We start from the raw sequence: 20,576 nt of genomic DNA on the forward strand, positions 1-20,576 counted from the left end.
TTGCATTGACCCAAAATCACATTTTGAGAGGTATGCATTAAAAAGGAAGGTCTCAGCTTTCTAATAATATAATTTTATGTTTCTATCCCAAACTGAAAATTTTGTTTTAGAAAATAGCCTCTAAAGATTCCAAACTATTTTAGACATAATTTTACATAATTGAAAGATTTATTAAGTAAAAAAATATTATTACAGGAACACTGCATTTTCAGTGTGCATGTGTGCATATAAATATAGCATATCTATATATATTTATATCTATGTAACATCAATGTGGGCTCACAAAGCACACTAAGAACATGAATCGATTTGACATACTGCTTTTAAAAACAACAACAAAATAACATTTATATTGTTTGAATGAAAATGAGACTTTGTTATATATATATATAAATAGAAAACCCCAAAATAGCCCATTGCGCCATTGCATTGTTATGATGGAGTGCGTCACTTATAATATTTTCCATAAAAGCCACGGTCATACTACACTTCATTTTCCATTCACTTCCGTTCAAATGCATACGAATGTGGGAGAAATGTTGCATTCCGCAGCACACGAAAGTTCAAGCTTGGCGAACTCTGACCTCCGAATTTGGATTACAAAAATACGTGTGAACAATAGAAGATCTAAATGTCCCACACTGACCACTTGACTCAATACAAAGAATACATATTTAAAAGCTGCATGCTTTTATTGTTGTGGGAAAGTGAGAACAAGGTATAACATTTCGAATATAATGTTATTTGTGCCGTGTGATATATTATTTATTAAAACTTGAAGTCCTCGATTGCGGCATCACATCCTGTCCTTTGCAGTGTCCCAATTAATTTTGCATGCTCAAAGCCTAGTGTTACTGCAGCTTAACCTATTGCATTGGAAAAGGATTGGTCTGCATTGATGATATATAAGGCACAAATCTATAACATAGATGTAGGATGTCCCAGTACCAAGAATAGAAGCACTTATTCAGGATTAGGGGAATCAAAAAATAATAATTTAATCATTATCCAATAAAAAGCTAATAATCAGAATACTGGGAAAGGTGTGTCCCTCTCAATGTCTAAGATTATTATGGCCCAATTTAGCCTGAAAAAAAAAAGTATTATTGACCCACAGCGCATAATGTACTTTTTGGAAAAGCGTGGAATCAGACAATGTCAAGCAAACTGGCCTGTAAGTAAAAAAGTAGGATGTATTGAGTTCTAAAGGCAGGAATTAGTTAGGCTCTCTTTATGATGGTAATCTAGCTTTATGTCAGTCTATTGGCTTAGAAGAGCAGTATCAGTATTGATATGATCAGTGATTTCATGGACACTGTGCAGTAAAAGGCTTATCATCTCACTTATATCGCCAAGCCCATTTCCTTCATTTGGGTCTATCTGGAGAATTAGTATCTACAGGAAGTAAATATCGCTCTGCTTTATAGAAGGATACTTCACATAGGGTGATGCCCTTCTGAAAATAATGTGGGCAGCCTGGAGTGGCCGAATGCAACTGGGCAATTCAAAGCAGAGGATTAATGGTTCAGAAGTTCACATTCTCAATGGATGTTTAGAATAGAGTACAGTGATGTGCTAGTCTGAGAGAGGAAGAGGCTGTGGCTCATGATTATTAATGAGGTGATGTAATTTTTGCATGGTAGTCCTAATTGCTTTCTTGACAGGAGGGTAAGTGGACACTGGCCAATGGATTTCTGTTTACTGCTTGCAAATTTGCTGATGCAACTGGTTATACATGATCAGCTAGAACTAAACTCTTAAAATATAATGATTATTTCTCAAGAAGTGTGATGGGATGAATTTAGAAATTTCTAAAATAGTTGAAATAGCTGCTATGCCCCTGGTGGACAGTATCTCAGTACCTGATAGGAAGGTTTCCTTGTTTAGAAACCTTCTTCTAGCCTATTTGTTCAAGATCTGGGCTGGGGTCCAAAAGATTGCATGTTAGAACCCCACAAGCTCCAGGGAGGTTGTTATTGTAACTTTTCTTTGGCCTTTTTTATTACTTATCGATAGTTCAGAATGGACAGGAAATGATGAGGAATGGAAATTGTATGACGAATACTCAAACTCGCATCACCCTTGTAAATATTGTGCTAACATAGTCTTTGACGATGTCATGGAATATGTATTCCTGCTAATTAAGGCTGGTTATTAAGAAATACTGAAAATGCTTGTTCTAAGCCAGGGCTAATAAACTTTGGTAAGCTCAGCTAACTGTAGCTACTAATGTAGCCTCGATACATTTGTACAATTTGTATTTTTATAGTAAACATTTTCTAGTAAGAATGATACATTTTATAGTAAATATTTTATACATTGTACTGTATATAGCCTATAAATGAAAGGTGTAACAATTTTCTCATGGTTTGGTTTTAATTTTCAAAGAGCCACTTTCTACCAGATTCATTGCAATAGAGAAAACAGATATGATCAGTTCTGTTGTCACTGTCAAACACTCTCAACTAAGAAACACCATGAGCATTCAACATCACATACTCCAAAGATGCGTTCAAAGACTAGAGAGATATATATATACACTTTTAACTCCAAAACTGCTTCAGTAAGAAGTCACAAAGATTTGTTGATGCTCTTTAGTGTTTTTTGGGAAAGTAACCATGGTGTGAATTACAGGGGGTCTATGGGGGGTCTCAGGTGCATTGAATGGAACAGGAGACCCCCCTCGAAAGCATATTTTCACATTCTTGTGGGGTCTCATTTAAATTCATGTGATTAATGCATAACTCAAAGCTATTTTTTTTTACGCTGTAGTAATTCAGATACTGTACTAAATCTGACATAAAAATGGTTTATTCTGTTTGGAGTGATTTTCATAATAATGATCTGCGCTGGACAGGACGTTTAAGAAAAGTCATTTGCACTTCTTGTATGGTGGAATTGAATCATCATTGCTGCTCAACTTGTGAAATATTACCCACGAGCGCAACAAAGGCATGAAAAGCAAAGACCAGCGGAGTGGTAGGTCTGCTGCTGTCAGCATTAATTCGTTTTTAGAAACTTACCAGTTAGACACAATTCAGTCAGACACTTTTGGATGCACAAGACAAACAGTGTGTCCAGAAAATGATAGAAATTCTATTTTTATAAAATGTCTCGAATATAAATGCGTAAATTGTTTGGAAAGAGTCCAAAGGTACAAGCTCAAAACAATATAAAAACAAGCAGTTTTAGTGTATTTTTAAATTATTTACGTGCTATCCTAAAGGGGGAGAATAATATGACAGGGGGCTTTCCTGTCAACGTTTCATTATTTATTTTTACAGAATGTCATAAAATGTTTTTCTGCTTATTTTTTCCATTTCCCCTGGCTTTGCTGTTCCTTCTTTCACAAGTTGAAAGAAGAAAAAATATATAGATAAATATACTGTAGATATGGATCTAGAAGTCATTAGTTTATGTTATGTTATGCTTATTTTATACAGTATGTTATTGTATATGCAGTGTTGTGTCAAGCAGAATGAGAGAGACCCACTGGAGGCATTGTAGTGATAATTGAAGCAAGTGCTGTTGACAACGCAAGACTCTGACTGGTTACTCTCTGGACACACTCTGTCGGCCACCGGGGGGCGCAGCATGTGTCTTGTCCTCATCCTCACTGTGCTTTCGTCACATGGCTACAAATAAATAGAGATAAGAAAATGTTGATGGTGGTTTACGTGAAGCATGTCTATTTGTAGACACTCTTTGTGATACATTTCTAAAAAGGTCTTAGTGAGGGCCTGGGTAGCTCAGAGAGTATTGACGCTGACTACCACCCGAGTCGCGAGTTCAAATCCAGGGCGTGCTGAGTGACTCCAGCCAAGTCTCCTAAGCAACCAAATAGGCCCGGTTTCTAGGGAGGGTAGAGTAACATGGGATAACCTCCTCGTGGTCGCATTAGGGGTTCTCGCTCTCAATGAGGCACGTAGTAAGTTGTGCATTGTTCGCGGAGAGTAGCATGAGCCTCCACATGCTGGGAGTCTCCGCGGTGTTGTGCACAATGAGCCACGTGATAAGATGTGCGGACTGACAGTCTCAGAAGTGAATCAACTGGGACTTGTCCTCCACCACCCGGATTGAGGTGAGTAACCATGCCACCACGAGGACATACCAAGTACTGGGAATTGGGCAATCCAAATTGGGAGAAAAGGGGATAAAATTAAAAACATACAAATTGGTAGCAATATTGTGCTGTTTCACATTTTTATCTATATGCTAGTGTACTCCTAAATGTTTACAAAAGTTACTTTTAGCAGATTTACAGTTTTCTCTGCTGGGAAAACAGTCCAAAAAATTGATGACTCATATTGGACTACAAAGATTTGTGTCCAATCAAAGGCTCTCCGGAATGAGAATGTCCCTTCCCCCTTTACCAAGTAGGTTAACAATAGAAGAGCCGAGCATTTGCTTTAAGAAAAAAATTATCTTTGCACTCGATCAAATTCCAGGGCCCTACTTTCTTGACTTTTCCTAGATATTTGAGTTTTATCGCCTATGGTGTCCCTACTGTCTACTGGCTGTTTAAAATTAAAGGGATTAGCCCTTGAAAACAGTATGACCCAATTTCTCCTATACACATCAACATAAGATAAAAAAACTGTGCTAATGAAGCGATTTCACATGGTCTTTAAAAAACACAGCAGTCAGACAGCCACTCGGTCTTGCAGAGCTAAGTGCACAGTTAGAAGCTGTTCAGCTGCAGGCAGCAACTAATCTGCATCTCCATCACTGTCAGACACTAATGAGACCCTTTAAACGGCTAGCTGGCCACATCCATGTACTTCAGTTTTGGGAAGGCAGATCATTAGCAGGAGCTCTATTCAGCTAATGCCACATGTCTGGGCACCCAGGTTTTTTGGGAACATTTGATAATTATGTATAACTGAGAAAATTTAACCAAGCTCAATCACTGAACACTAGTGTTTGACATATGTGCCGAGCTGGCTGAGCACTTTGACAAAGCAAAGACAACAAACATTCCTTGGAACTGAGACCGAGCAAGGTAGAATTGCAATCTAATGTGATTAGTGTAGAGGCCAAATTATAGTGAAATGGGTTGGCAGTCATGAGCAGGTTGGGTCGAGCCAGGAAAACTCACCCAGTTTGTTTCTGATTAGCTGACATTGAACTGAGGAGCTGTTTTTGCCCGATGGCAAATTGTATCTAGGGTAGGTTTTTTCTGCACAACTTTAATTAGAATAACAAACGCTTCATTACTACTAGAGGTTCATCTGCATACCGATTCAAGTTGTCTTCGTATTCACAGTTTGAAATTTTGCCTCGGGAACTCCTGAGAACTGTATCAAGATTTGAATTGTGAGGCAGCGTTAATGTGAAATTCAAATGGGTGAAAAACACCTCAACACTCTCTGATGTCATGGCCAAGGCTGAGAAAGAAACTTGCAAAAATAGGCCTACAGTAAATTGTTTCTGTTTTTCATTCATGCCAGCAGAAATTAATATATGAGGCATATTTTTAATGGCTCATAAACAAGACTGCATATTTATCACCTACAAAAGCAAAAGATAAAGATCATGTCAACATAGCAATGTTGCTAAAACAAGAGCTTGCACCAGCATGCATTTCCAGGCAGGTTTATGCAGGTTTGTCGCTATTGTTGCTGGTCAACCAGTAGATGAATGCTGTTTATCAGCAAACTTTATCTGATAAAGCTGGTTGACTAAAGAAGGCTCTGTTAAAGAGCCCATAAAATATTCTTTCCTGTGTTGTTGTATTTCCTATTGAAGGCAGAAGTTTGGACGGGACATCTCTAAGGGCTCATCTCTTTTTTTAAATAGCCATTCAACATCATTTATGTCACAGCTATGATTTGCTACTTGTTAGTTGGTTGCAGGTGATATTAGGCGGATTCTAATTCTAGAGAGCTTTTTGATTGATTGAACAAAATTCTTCATGGAGCAAGATGACTAATCAATATTTAGGTCCATTGTACAATTGGAAAGATTGTACAGCACGTTTTAAATGTGTGAATCTGCTGAAAGATCATTTTGTCAACTTTTAGGATTACACTAGCAAACAGAAGCCTTCAAAGCTACAGTATACGACACAAACTTGACTAAACTCTACTGCTGAATTTTTAGATTGTGCCTGCAGGATATAGCATAAGATTAACTGAATGCCTTACCATCGGACAGGTGCTCCATTGACTCCACTGGGACATCACACAGTCATTAGGGCACGGCAGGAAGCAGGTCTGAGCTTGGGGAGGAATTTCGTCCTGGTCACAGAGGGTCTCATTCACACTGCTCACATTCTCCCCACCGCCACGCCTCACACACCTGTCACACAGACAGAGAAACAGACTGAGGGTGGCAGATGAGAGCAGGTCATGCCCCCTAAAAAAAGCATCTGTGATGGGGTTATTCTATAATAACGTGTCCTTGCATACCGGATCTTGCGGCTTTGTACGCCCTCACCACAGGCTGGCAGTTCGTCCACTGTGTTGATGGTGCAGACTGACCAGGGGTCTGTTACCCACTTATACTGACCACACTCAATGTAGCAGGGCACAGCCTCATACACCTATACACACACAGACACAGCTATAATGAAATATTTATAATAAAACTAAATGCACTAAATTAAAATAAATATCATCAATTGTGCATGATTTATTTCAAGCATCAGAGTGGTTAATGTGAACCAGACAAGTTTATTTAAAGGTTTCATTTAAAAAATCTTTTAGAAATATATTTAAAAATATATTTAAGATAGATTATACAGTATATTTAAAGATATATAAAATATTTAGAAATATATAAAAATATTAAATATATCTTTTGAATCCTTTTTTTTATTTCTTTATTTATAAGACCATAGAGTAGACGCCATATTGAAATTGACACAAACAAGTCTGTGAGGGACAGAGGTATAGTTTTTTTGTCCCCTGGGAAGTTGAGCAGACATGTATTTCAATGCATTGTCTGCTAAACGATCAGCACCTATGTACACAACAATATGTCTTTTTATTGATCGGACTGTACTTATTTCACCCACATCACATCATTTCCATTTGCATCAAATTAAAAAAGCAGTAATAAACTATTAAAAGCTACAGGGATTTTACCAGGATTAAGGGGTGTTTCTAGGCATGACGCAAAGCTAATATGACGTTAATATGAAATGAGAGGTCAGTGATGTCCATTTAAAGTAATTTTACTACAACTTATTTTATTTACTAAAATACTGTAGTATTTTACATACACTGCGTTTACGTTGTGTCGAAATTACTGTAATTACGAGATGGTAACTCAACGTTATACTCTGAGCTGCTCAGGTCCTGGGAAACTGAAAATGGAGACTTAAAAAAAAAACTCTCTAGTTTTGCATATTTTGGAAAACAATGACGTTAGGGAAACCGAAAAAGGAGTTTTCAACGAAAACACATTTGTGTTGTACAGTAAGTAAAATGGTGCATTCACGTCATGTTGGAATTACCGTAATTACGAGATTTTGACTTGTAAAAAAAACGTTCACGTTTTTGCAGAGCTCGAAATTACAAGTTGTATTTCTTTTGTTCTTAAAAATTTTGCAACAATATATAGAGGTGAATAAATGAACTAATGTAGTGATAAATACTTTTTGGCGTTATGAAGTGTTGTCATAGGAACGGATACACTTAGTTCTAATGTGGATGAGAGGCATAATCATAGCAAAATCAATGCGTTTTCAACAGAAAATGTATTAGAGGGGAAAAGTCCTTACTCTAACTAAGGCTACATCCACGCTAATATATATATATTTTTTTTACTTTATTATTTTCCAAAATATTCGGTATTACAGATCGTTTTCGACAAGAAGTCTCTGTTTGTAGTGGAGGAAAGTGTGGATGCGTGGCGTAAACTTAGCAAAATCATTCATAATGTTATCGGTGATGCGAGTTTAAATTGAGCTGTTGGATTAGCCACGCCTCCTCTTTCCAAAACCTTGCACTCCTAAGAAGATACCAAATTAGCTTTATTGAGACCGACACCGAGCAAAATCGATTGTCAAAAACAGCAGCAAAATAGCACCCTCAACTGAAAACTGTTAAGAACAACATGGCATAAAAATGGCATTAAGCCTCAATAATTTACTGCAACTGTGCCAAATAATGATCAGGCAGAAAGCATCAGAGGCCGCGGCCTGCGGGCACATTTTTGTCTGCTGTTTAAAGAGTCTAGTGTTGTCACAGAGATCATTGAGATATCTCACGACATTTATTTCATTAATATATTTCAGGGAGTAGGAAACATTTTTGCATACCGTTCTATGAAAAAACAAATTACTTAAAAATGAAAATCAGTATTAGTGTAGATGTGGGCTAATTCTATTCCTTCATTTTGATACAACTGGCAATAATATACAAGCATTTTTTTTTTATGTCCTACAGCTCTTTGGATGATTTTATGCCAAAACAGACCAATGTAGAGTATTTTTTTTAAATTTCAGTAGAGCTGATTTCATTCAAAAATGAGTAAAGAAGCCAAACATAAATTGCATTTATGAAATACTAGACAATCAATCTAACTAACTTGAAAAACTTGTAAGAGTGAACTTTAATATATCTTACAGGGCTTAACACACTCTCTCTAAACATTTCATCTGACCTTACAGCTGCTAAAAGCCCCCACATGCCTCTCTCCTCTCCTCTCCTCTCCTCTAATGAGTGTCATTGAATTTCCAATTAAAATAATCAAACGATTGTTAAGATGTTGCTGAAGATGTGAGAAATGAGTGAAAGAATGTTGAATGGAATGGCCATTAAATCTACTGAAGCACTTTAAATGAACAATTTCATTAACATAGATGAATATCAAACTCTATAAACATTAGCATATCAGGAAATGGAATTGCCCCGTTAAGGTAAACCCATTAATATACTGTAGCAATACACATGAACAGCACAAATCAATTTTATTTAAAAGCATTTAATAGGCAGAGTCAGTTTCATAGCACACCTGACCATTTTGCTATGTATATGGCGACAATAAAAATCCAACCTACTGCACGACATTTACAATGCAAAGAAGGTGCTCGTTATTGCAGATTCAAATAAGTTCAAATAATCCCTTAAATACAAAATATATAAAAATCTTTCCTTCACAGTAACTTTCACTTTCTAGCTCTAATATTTTACGAAAAATAAACCTGTTATTCTGCTCACAGCAAGTCAGTTCCTATAACCTCTCAGAGGATGTAGTTACTCTGGGCTGGCTAATGAAGTCCCCTGCTCCTTCTCAAATGTCAGTCTTAGGGCCAGAGGTGACATGAAAATGTACTTCATACTAATTCAAATCTCAGTCACCCCCATGATCAAAATAAACTATCTCTTCTCATTCAAAGGTGGGCTAGGTCCACAGAGGCCGACGGGGCCAGTGAGGTTAACAGATGCACAGGGAGAAACACAGAATGAGCCACTGACCTGAGCCTTTGAAGATGTCCGCATTAGCAGTGCATGACAAGCAAAAGAAAGAGAAGAGAAATGATATATATATTAGTTTTGTGCTTTAACCTTTCCTTTGCAGTAGCCTCTAGCTGTTTTGACTAAACTCTCTCTTTAGCAGATTATAACGTGCAGAAGTGCATGTGTGTCTGTGTATATATAGGTGATTATATTTATTTGATGAATGAAGATGAAGACAGAATTAAAATCAAATTAACTGATCTAAATAAACAAGCAAAAGTACAGAAAATAAGGTATGAACAGGAGGAAGTATGAACTAGATAATGTAATTAACGATGAATCCAAAAAGGACTGAACATATAGGGAGACAGGGGCTAGTTGTCACAAGGGCTGTATCTTAATAACGAGAAGATTTGGAGCCAAAAGACCAATTGCGCAATTGTGTGTTTTCTCTAGCAGAGGTTTTGTATGTTGGTTTCAAATAAGTAGTTCAAAACTCTCTTAAATTAGAACTATATTTGTGAATTCTACCCTCCTCATCATATGTTTGTTATACAGTATAAACAAGCAAATGTAAACAACTCACACAGGCATACATTTAGACGAGGGTCAACTATATAATAACACTTTTTTATAGAAAGGTTTACATGTGTTCTTAGGACAAAGTTGTTTTCATGAAAGTAAGGTTGGGCATGCTGTCACATTTTTATTTTTATTAACACATGTGTTTTAAATGTCATTGTGGCAGGGCGGAGGGCAGTGCCGTGTCGTGATCCTACACACCCGGTCCCGTATTAGGCTAATTATGCCTCCGTGAGGGATAAAGGTCAAGTGCAGGGGATCGTGCGGGAGAGAGAGAGATCGTTTACGGACATGTCCGTCATGTGTGTAAACGATCTCTCTCTCCCGCACGATCCTCTGCAGTCAACCTTTATCCCTCACGGTGGCTTAATTAGCCTAATACAGGACCGGGTGTGTAGGATCACGACCCGGCCCCGCCCTCCGCCCTGCCACAGTCATAAATATATAAAATGTATTAATTTTAATATTCATTTGCCAAAACATTTGTAATGTTCACTTGAGATAAAAGTGTGACAACTAGCCCCAGTCTCCCCTACATTATTTAGGCACTTAAGCCACACTTAATGTATGAATACCATTATAATAGATAACCAAATAACAAACCAAGTTAGGCGTTAATTTCAAAGAATGATAGCAAAAGCAAGCATTTCAAACAAAGTATTACATAAACGCTTTTTTTCTTTGCAGATGGAAATTGGTTTGAGAATTTGTGATCTAATGCAATGATATTCAAACATTTTTAAGTGTGTTTAAGTTTCCAAATGCTGTGTGGGACAACTATAAAGAAGAATATAGAATAACAGAGTTACACATGTTATTATACATTTAGCATTACATTTTAATATAAGTATAGATTCTGACATTCTACATAGAAGATAAACAAAGTATTTCATTTTTTAATTAAACTGAAGGTAGTAAGCTAATGCAATATTTTTTTCAAAATGTTAAGCTGAGTGGATATCAAATTACTCAACTACAAAATACTATGTTCCAGGAGACGTAACTGTCTCATAACATGGTAGATCGAAGCAATGTTCTTACAGCGCAATGCAAATATTCAGGTCATACAGAGAACATGTAATATATGCACATTGCACACCCACACACACATGTACACCCACACACAGACCTCCTTGAAGTGAGAGCAGCTTTACATGAGAAGCAGAAATGGTAGGGTGGTAAGCCTAGCAGGCAACTCTCGACCCTATAAATCTATTTAAGTGTCACAGCCTGACTCAAACTTTAAACAGATTGGGCCATTACTGTCTCCTGGCCTCTGGAAGACAGACAAAACAGTAGGGGCACATCGAAACGCAGGGAGATAAATATTTTCTCTGTGATAGCTTCTAATGCACTTTAGATGATGCTCTGATATTGAAACGCTGACACTAGACAAAAGCATGAGGCCATAATAAAAAAAAATTATTTTAGGAAGTACCTTTGGGACAAAAAATAGGTAGTGACACACTAATGTAACAACCTAGCATACTCTTGCTCCAATGTCTTGGGACATCCTGGGAGTCTTGTATGTAATGTAAATGACAGCTGCGAGGATATTAGATATTAGAAAATATCAATGGGATGATGCAGGAATACTTTTGTAAAAGGAATAGTTCACTCAAAAAAAAAAAAAAAAAAAAAGGAATTCTGTCATCATTTGCTAGATGCAGATCAATTCAGTAAGTGCTTCACTCTCGGTGAATCATGCATGGAAATATGCCTGCTTTTCGTGGTTTTGTTGAGCTGTGCGGTTTAGGGGATGACAGCAAAGAAAAACACACATAGCGGTGTTAAAAAGTCTGAGCCTGATTCAAAATCTAATAAAACCTGGAAATAAACAGTTTCAGGATTTATTAAATTTCATGACATAAAATGAATAAGACATATTTATAGGTCACTAATCAAATAAGCAATTCTGTGACTTTAACTAGTTCTTTTGTAGAATAGTTAATGTTTTCTTGCTTCCATTGAAACATACAAGATTGGAACAATCATAAATAATAATGAGTACCATGGATCAAACGGTTTTGCACAAAATGTTCACTCCAACTTTTAAGCTGGTTATATAATTTGTAATGGAAAACAATTTTATTAAATTAGACAAGTGCAAAAGAAGCAAAAGTGGACTGAAAATGTTAACCTAAAAATATGCTTCACGTGGTAGCATCTAAATTAAGTGGTTTGATTGAAATAAAATAATATATATTATGTTTAAAATAATAAATATATGATAAATCACTGATTAAACCTGAATACATAAGGTTAAACCAACACAACTAATTCTAAGGGTTAGAACAAATAGAAATAGTTACTGTATTTAAGGTAACAAGTGGTTAAAGGTTACCACTTTCTAAAATGTAAATACATACAAAAATACTTACAAGTACATGATGCATACATACTTACTGTACTGTACTGTACATACATACATACATATAGATAGGGGGTGGTGGGGGTGTCGGCATAGTGATTAACAAGGAAAATTAAAATGGCACAAGTTAAAAATTTTGCTGACCCCTGCTGTGTGTTTTAATTTTATGAGAAAAGAAAAATTTCTCATTTTCAAGTCAAGTCCGTTTTATTTGTATATTGGTATTGTAGAGGTTGGATATAAAGTATAATATAAAATATAAGTAAGACTTAACATATGGACCATTATGTTGTTTGGAACAACATAAGGGTCCATAATGACAGAATTATTCCTTTTGGCTCTATGTAGATAGGGACAATTTTAGTGTGGTGGATTATTCACAACCACCATTTTAGCTCTTTTTCAACTGTAGCCCCATCCATTATTCAAAAGTGTGCTGGTTATTAGGCCTAAATGAGTTGAGTGTTGTGTAGAATAGGTGCAGAATTTACTAGTAATTCTATGATCTTAAAGTCAACACACACACACTAATTTCATAATATTTGTCAGCTGAACTGAGACTCATACCACTATATTAGCACTTGATTAATATCAGATTCAAACACTAACCAGCTATTCATTCTAATAAAGAGAGCTTTCATTTCATACTCAGTTAGATTCCAAAGCACTGCTGACCTTTTTTCCACTGATGGGATTTCATGGCTACTGGATGACAAGTGTGCATTAATTATTTACAGTTTATTATCACACAGTTCTCATTCAGTTATTCTAATTAGTTGATAAAGCAATGTCTAACCTTTGTAACACTGCTAAATGCAATGGGCCATCTGGACTGCAGGAGGACTATCACAAAGCCGAAGAGACTCCAAGAGCAAATTGAGCTCCTCACCACCAGGGACCATCCGACCAATATGCAAATTACAGCTGATTGTGTGATTAAGAAGGGCATATCCACCAACTCATCAGAAGCTGCTTTGAAACTGTAGCGTGGTAAGCTTATTTAAAGAAATATTCTGGGTTCAATACAAGTTAAGCTCAATCGACAGCATTTGTGGCATAATGTTGATTACCACAAAAATGTATCTCGACTCATCCCTCCTTTTATTTAAAAAAGCAAAAATCAATGTTACATTGAGGCAATTACAATGCAAGTGAATGGGGTCAATGAAAATGAATGTGGCCAATTTTTGGCGGGTTTAAAGACAGAAAATTAAATATAAAATTTTATAACATTTTTATAAAAGCACTTAGGTTACATTCAATCTTCTGTTAAAACTCATGCATTATTTGAGCTGTAAAACTGTTAAAATCGTAATTTTACAGTCATTTTAGGCTTTAGGATTCGTTGACATTACATTGTCATGGCAACGAAGTTGAAAAATTGGCTATAACTTTACACAGAAAAAGTTATTAAGTGATTTTCTCACACTAAAATCATATTTACACACATATTGTTTATGTCTTGTGGCTATACTTTTGGAACAGCGTGTATTTTAACATTTAAAAATTGGCCCCATTCACTTCCATTGTAAGTGCCTCACTGGAACCAATGTTTTAGATTTTTTAAAGAAAGGATGGATTAGTCGAAATACATTTTTATGGCAATCAATATTATGCCACAAATGCTGCTGATTGAGCTTAACTTGTAATAAACCAGGACTATTCCTTTGATGTAGTTCAACTACAGTTAAGCAACTATTTTTCGACTAGCTAGCTGCATTAAAGCTAATTGATGGGGCATAGTGGTGGTGGCGTAGTGGGTAAAGCACAGGGCTGTTAATCAGAAGGTCACTGGTTCGAACCCCACAGCCACCACCATTGTGTCCTTGAGCAAGGCACTTAACTCCAGGTTGCTCCGGGGGGATTGTCCCTGTAATAAGGGCACTATAAGTCGCTTTGGATAAAAGCGTCTGCCAAATGCAGAAATGAAATGAAATGAAATGATATGATGGGGCAGTATCTTTAAATGTATCCTATCCTTTGGTATAATTTAAAATGTAATCTAAATAATATTTTTCTAGCAAAAAAAGGGGTTTTCAATTAATTAGATCAATTGGGTGACAGTAAACACATTAACCTTTAACAGATACATTTAAATTAAATAAACATAAAAAACTAAAATGCATACTAATTTATATAACTGAACTGAAAACAGCGATGAACAAAATAATTGAACAAAGTATTTCGCTGCAAAAAAAAGCAACTTAAAATGCCATGCAGAGACCTATGCACAGGGACTTGAATCTTTAATCACTTCAATTAAAAAAAAATGTATTAGTAAATTTACATGAACTATCCAAACCAACAGATTAGACTGAATGTGCTATTTAGGAGAGTGAGTTTGATTATTAACTCGGCTGGGAAACTTCCAGGTCAATCAGGGCCCTTTCTAGCTTTAAGTGGCATAAGCATACGTTTAGGGCCGCCAAGCCACCAGGGCAAGGTCACTTATTTTTTAAAATTTTGCTAAAACTACTAAAGCTGGGAGTAAGGCTCAGGCAGCTGCTATGGCTCAATTAGTCAGTTATAGGGGGCCCTCCCCTTAAAATACACGGTGGGGCCTCTAAGTAAGATTTCACTTAGGGTCGCCATATCTTGTTACTGGGAAAGCTACATATATATATATATATATATATATATATATATATATACATACACTCACCTAAAGGATTATTAGGAACAACTGTTCAATTTCTCATTAATGCAATTATCTCATCAACCAATCACATGGCAGTTGCTTCAATGCATTTAGGGGTGTGTTCCTGGTCAAGACAATCTCCTGAACTCCAAACTGAATGTCAGAATGGGAAAGAAAGGTGATTTAAGCAATTTTGAGCGTGGCATGGTTGTTGGTGCCAGACGGGCCGGTCTGAGTATTTCACAATCTGCTCAGTTACAGGGATTTTCAAGCACAACCATTTCTAGGGTTTACAAAGAATGGTGTGAAAAGGGAAAAACATCCAGTATGCGGCAGTCCTGTGGGCGAAAATGCCTTGTTGATGCTAGAGGTCAGAAGAGAATGGGCCGACTGATTCAAGCTGATAGAAGAGCAACTTTGCCTGAAATAACCACTCGTTACAACCGAGGTATGCAGCAAAGCATTTGTGAAGCCACAACACGCACAACCTTGAGGCGGATGGGCTACAACAGCAGAAGACCCCACCGGGTACCACTCATCTCCACTACAAATAGGAAAAAGAGGCTACAATTTCAAGAGCTCACCAAAATTGGACAGTTGTAGACTGGAAAAATGTTGCCTGGTCTGATGAGTCTCGATTTCTGTTGAGACATTCAGATGGTAGAGTCAGAATTTGGCGTAAACAGAATGAGAACATGGATCCATCATGCCTTGTTACCACTGTGCAGGCTGGTGGTGGTGGTGTAATGGTGTGGGGGATGTTTTCTTGGCACACTTTAGGCCCCTTAGTGCCAATTGGGCATCGTTTAAATGCCACGGCCTACCTAAGCATTGTTTCTGACCATGTCCATCCCTTTATGGCCACCATGTACCCATCCTCTGATGGCTACTTCCAGCAGGATAATGCACCGTGTCACAAAGCTCGAATCATTTCAAATTGGTTTCTTGAACATGACAATGAGTTCACTGTACTAAAATGGCCCCCACAGTCACCAGATCTCAACCCAATAGAGCATCTTTGGGATGTGGTGGAATGGGAGCTTCGTGCCCTGGATGTGCATCCCACAAATCTCCATCAACTGCAAGATGCTATCCTATCAATATGGGCCAACATTTCTTTCAGCACCTTGTTGAATCAATGCCATGTAGAATTAAGGCAGTTCTGAAGGCGAAAGGGGGTCAAACACAGTATTAGTATGGTGTTCTTAATAATCCTTTAGGTGAGTGTATATATAAATAAAGACTGAGCTACTGATACTGATAAATGTAGTAAAGGAATAGTTCACCAAAAATTGGATCATTCACCCTTATTCCATCCCACACTCATATGAATTAATTTTTGTTTTCTGATGACTTTGAAGGTTTTGAAGGTTCCCAAGAGCACAGTGGCCTCCATATTTCTTAAATGGAAGAAGTTTGGAACAACCAGAATTCTTCCTAGAGCTGGCCACCCAGCCAAACTGAGCAATCGGTGGAAAAGGGCCTTGGTAAGAGAGGTGACCAAGAACTCAATGGTCGCTCTGTTTGAGCTCCAGAGAGTATGTGTGGAGATAGGAGAAATTTGTAGAAGGACAACCATCACTGCAACACACCACCAATCTGGGCTTTATGGCAGAGTGGCCAGACGGAAGCATCTCCTTAATGCAGTACATATAAAAAAGCACCTAAAAGACTCTCTGTGAGAAACAAGATTCTCTGGTATGATGAAATGATGATTGAACTGTTTGGCTTCAATTCCAAGGATCATGTTTGGAGGAAACCAGGCACCACTCATCACCTGCACAATACCATCACAACTGTGAAGCATCATGCTGTGGGGGTGTTTTTCAGAGGCAGGGAGAGGGGACTGCTCAGGGTAGCAAAATACACAGATAACCTTAATGAAAACCTGGTCCAGAGCACTCAGGATCTCAAACTGGGCCGAAGGTTCACCTACCAACAGGACAACGACCCAAAGCACACAGCCAAGACAACGCAAGAGTTGCTTAGGCACAACTCTGTGAATGTCCTTGGGTGGCCCAGCCCGAGCCCGGACATGAACCCAATCGAACATCTCTGGAGAGACCTGAAAATGGCTGTCCACCGATAGTTACCATCCAACCTGACAGAGCTTGAGAGGATCAGCAGAGAAGAATGGCAGACAATCCCCTAAGTCATACCCAAAACAAACACGTTTGAGAGTGTGGAGAAACGTTGTGTGCCTCTTATTAATGAAGTGAAGCTTTTGCTCAAATCAAAACATCAATCTCCAAGGACCTCTCCACTAAATAAACCTCCAAGTCAACAATTTGACAGGGAGTATCAAAGCATAACATCTCTTTCGCCTAGTCATTCGGTGCAAATGCATTTTCCCACTGTTGGAAATACCAGATATACAAGCGAAGAATAAATGAAAAACATATTGATTTTGTTGTATTCAGTAAAGGAAGCTGTGTTTGTTTCAGCATGGGGGCAGAGTACTGCAGTTATGGCCATAACCGTTAAGCAGAAACATATTTTGCAGGAATGCACTTGAAGACCGTGAAACATATCATCATCTGTAAGTGGCTGAACTCTGCACTAATTATGGAGGCGGCAGTGTGGGAGAGCAGAGCATTCGCTTGCTTCCTTCAACTGTCGTTTTCAGTAGCGACAGAAAATGTCACACACTTTTTAACCTGTCATTCTTGAGAGCATTCTTCCATATCTAAAATATTTACACAATATCAACAAATGAAAACAGACTCCAAGTTCAGAGTGTCTGTACTACAACAATAAAGCTGGGTTGTCTCAGAAGTTCTGTACACAGCTCTACTTCAATTTGATTACTTTTATTATGTAGAGATGAAAGGAAATGTTAGATGCTGAATTATTTGCATTGTCAGTCTCTCTGGAAAAATTACAGGAAACAACTTAATGGTAGTGTAATATACCCGTTATCTATGACTCTTAGATAACTATCTATGAAGTTTACTTTATAAACTTAATTTTAATTTCATTTTATTTAATTTCTTTATAAGACCAGTAAGAAAGTGAAGGAATGTGTTCAGGAAATATTGCAGGCAGGACTTGAACCTGCATCACCCACATGGACACCAAGGCTCAACATGATTGGAGAATGTGTACCAAGCGCTGCAACCTGGTGGTGACAAATCAATATCTTTTTAAACAAGTCATACTATAATAAATGTGTTTGTGAGGGTTTAACAAAAGACGTTTATCGTATTTCTGTACTCTGTAGTGCAACAACACCACTCCTAAAAGTCTCCTCTTGAGATAAAGACGTGCTTCATTTAGGAGCCGTGGGAGAGGCAGAAATGCTTTATAGGGAGATTGGTTTCTAAGCACAGATTTATAGAGGTTGTTAAATTATGCAAGCCCAGTCAACACAGGCTCATTTCATCAGCAGAACAGTCTGCCTCAGCGCACATGATAGCTACCATATGGTACCCAGCTCTGGAGGTGGGCAAGAAGAATCGCAGCGAATCTAGCACCGAGCTCTCTGCTGCGGGTAAGACAGACTGCGGCTGAGACTGCATCAGCCCTGAGGAGAGCTGCATCTGTTGCATCTGACAGAAATATTTCAGTTCTTCAGAACTAGTAATAAGGATCCTACAAATTAAAAGGGATAGCCATAAAGAAGTCAGCCAGAAAATTCCTTCTACTCGAATCTATTCTCCTTCTACTTCTTCTTCTTGTGTTTAGGGTATTCTAGCTCTATGCAAACAAATTATTTCTCAAGTGTTTTGTGAATGCACCAGGTTTCAATATACAAAAGTATAAACAAAATTTAAGAGTGTGGTCAAGATTTTTAATGAATCAAAATATTAATCTGCATGTTACACAAAGCAATTGTATGATTTAAGACAATGGCTCCCAAACGTTTTACAGTGGCGTAACCCTTCAACCATTCAACATCCTTTTGCGTACCCCCTCTCTAACGCATAGATAAAATTCACACGATGTCATTTGAAAATATGTCTGTTTAACACAATTATCTTTGTAAAACAACTCCCTTATATTAAACATGTTATATTTGCACATGTTTTGTACATGTTATATTAATCATATAAGCATAGTGAATAAATGGCTTACCGATTGAGCTGGGAATGCTTGGTATGATATAACTGCATAACTTGAAAACTCCCCCCTCGCGGTACGCAAAAATAGCGCTCGGTTCTTTGCCTCGAATTGTATATCATTTCGATATACAGGTACGGCTTTGCTGGTCGAATTCGAGCATTGATGGTAAATATCTGTGCAATTGCGCAGTCAGCTCAAGGGGCTTTTTATGTCACATTTGACACTGTTAGCAAAGTTGAGCTCATTTGCTGAAAAAACATCATGCAACAATGTAAAAACAGGTCTTAACCTTGCAAGCAAATGTGATAGAAATGACTGCGTGTGAATATGGAAAATTATTTGGTGCTGCTCAATGTCTGGCACCATATCATCAAAGCTTATGAACTTCTACCATCAGAATAAAAACTCCCTATGCATCTAACCTTAAATACAAAAACAAAGCACTGGGCTGACGAAAAAATATACTTGTGTGACGCACAACGCATGAGTAAAATATCGTGTTATTTCATTGCATATTCTGACCTTAATGACACAACCAATTTGGTGTTTCTACACTAGAGGGCACACAAAATAATTTTTGCCAATGAGAAATACACAAACTGGGTTTGAATGTTATTTTAGAAGAAATTGAACGGTAAATCTCACAATGTCAATCGCAGTTTGGGAAACACTGATTTAAGACAACATGGGATACAGTATAGTGTACAGGTGGTATGGAACACTGTAGTTTTATGGTAATTTATAGTACATTTTTGTAAAACATTTTCATCAAATAAAAAAAGAGTGGCCTGGATATTCTGCTAGATATCTCCTTTTGTGTCCCAAAAGCATTTCAAGCAGCATGGGAGTGGAGCAGATGGCAGAATTGTCCTTTTTGTGTGAACTATCTCTATAAAATAATCGCTGGACCGATCAGCCTCTTGTTTATGGTGTTGTTTATGCAGGATCAAGGGTGTTTGGTGCTATGTGGCCAGTTCATGCATAGTACCATTTTCAGATCAGCGGTAAGTATCATTGAAGGGACAGCATCTCTCCACGCGGCTAAATTCCTCCCGCTCCCGTCACAGCGGCTGATCATCAGTACGGGAAGAGCGAGCAAGATAAGAATATCAATCTTGTTTCTGTCAAGTGACTCACTGTGGGGAACCGTGCAAGAGGAAACATCTGGAGAACGTTGCGCATCATTCCGTCTCCCATCAGCGTGGCTCACTGCCGACAATCACAGGGCAAAAACTTGCAGAGAATCATCACCATTTATCGACACAATGAGACGGAACGTTACATGTTCAGTATGGCACATCAGAATAGGGGGAATGTGTCCGAATTCCCATACGTTTATAGTGCTCATTGAATTTAATGAAGAACTTATTTAATGTACTGATTTTTGCATACTTTGAAGCAGGAAACTATGCCTATTTGGAAAGTATTGTAGAGCATTCAGTGCTCACTGAAAGCTGAGAGCGATGGACAGAGACGGTGGGAGAGTGGTGCAGCTCTGCACCTGTGTTGTGTCCAT

The 20,576-nt window shown here is 37.7% G+C and overlaps 1 protein-coding gene across 2 annotated transcripts in view; it reads right to left on the bottom strand.

The window, feature by feature from the left end:
• thsd7ba (thrombospondin, type I, domain containing 7Ba) overlaps positions 1-20,576 on the bottom strand; it is a 281,967-nt gene that overhangs the window by 22,176 nt on the left and 239,215 nt on the right. For both annotated transcript variants that reach the window (XM_052142989.1, XM_052142987.1), the window contains 3 exons: positions 6,411-6,544; positions 6,147-6,300; positions 3,494-3,635 (listed from right to left, as the gene is read on the bottom strand). In XM_052142989.1, coding sequence (XP_051998949.1) covers positions 3,494-3,635; positions 6,147-6,300; positions 6,411-6,544 — 430 coding nt within the window. The remainder of the gene's footprint in view (positions 1-3,493; positions 3,636-6,146; positions 6,301-6,410; positions 6,545-20,576) is intronic.

The sequence above is a fragment of the Xyrauchen texanus genome, chromosome 14 (genome assembly GCF_025860055.1).
Source record: "Xyrauchen texanus isolate HMW12.3.18 chromosome 14, RBS_HiC_50CHRs, whole genome shotgun sequence".
Taxonomy (NCBI): domain Eukaryota; kingdom Metazoa; phylum Chordata; class Actinopteri; order Cypriniformes; family Catostomidae; genus Xyrauchen; species Xyrauchen texanus.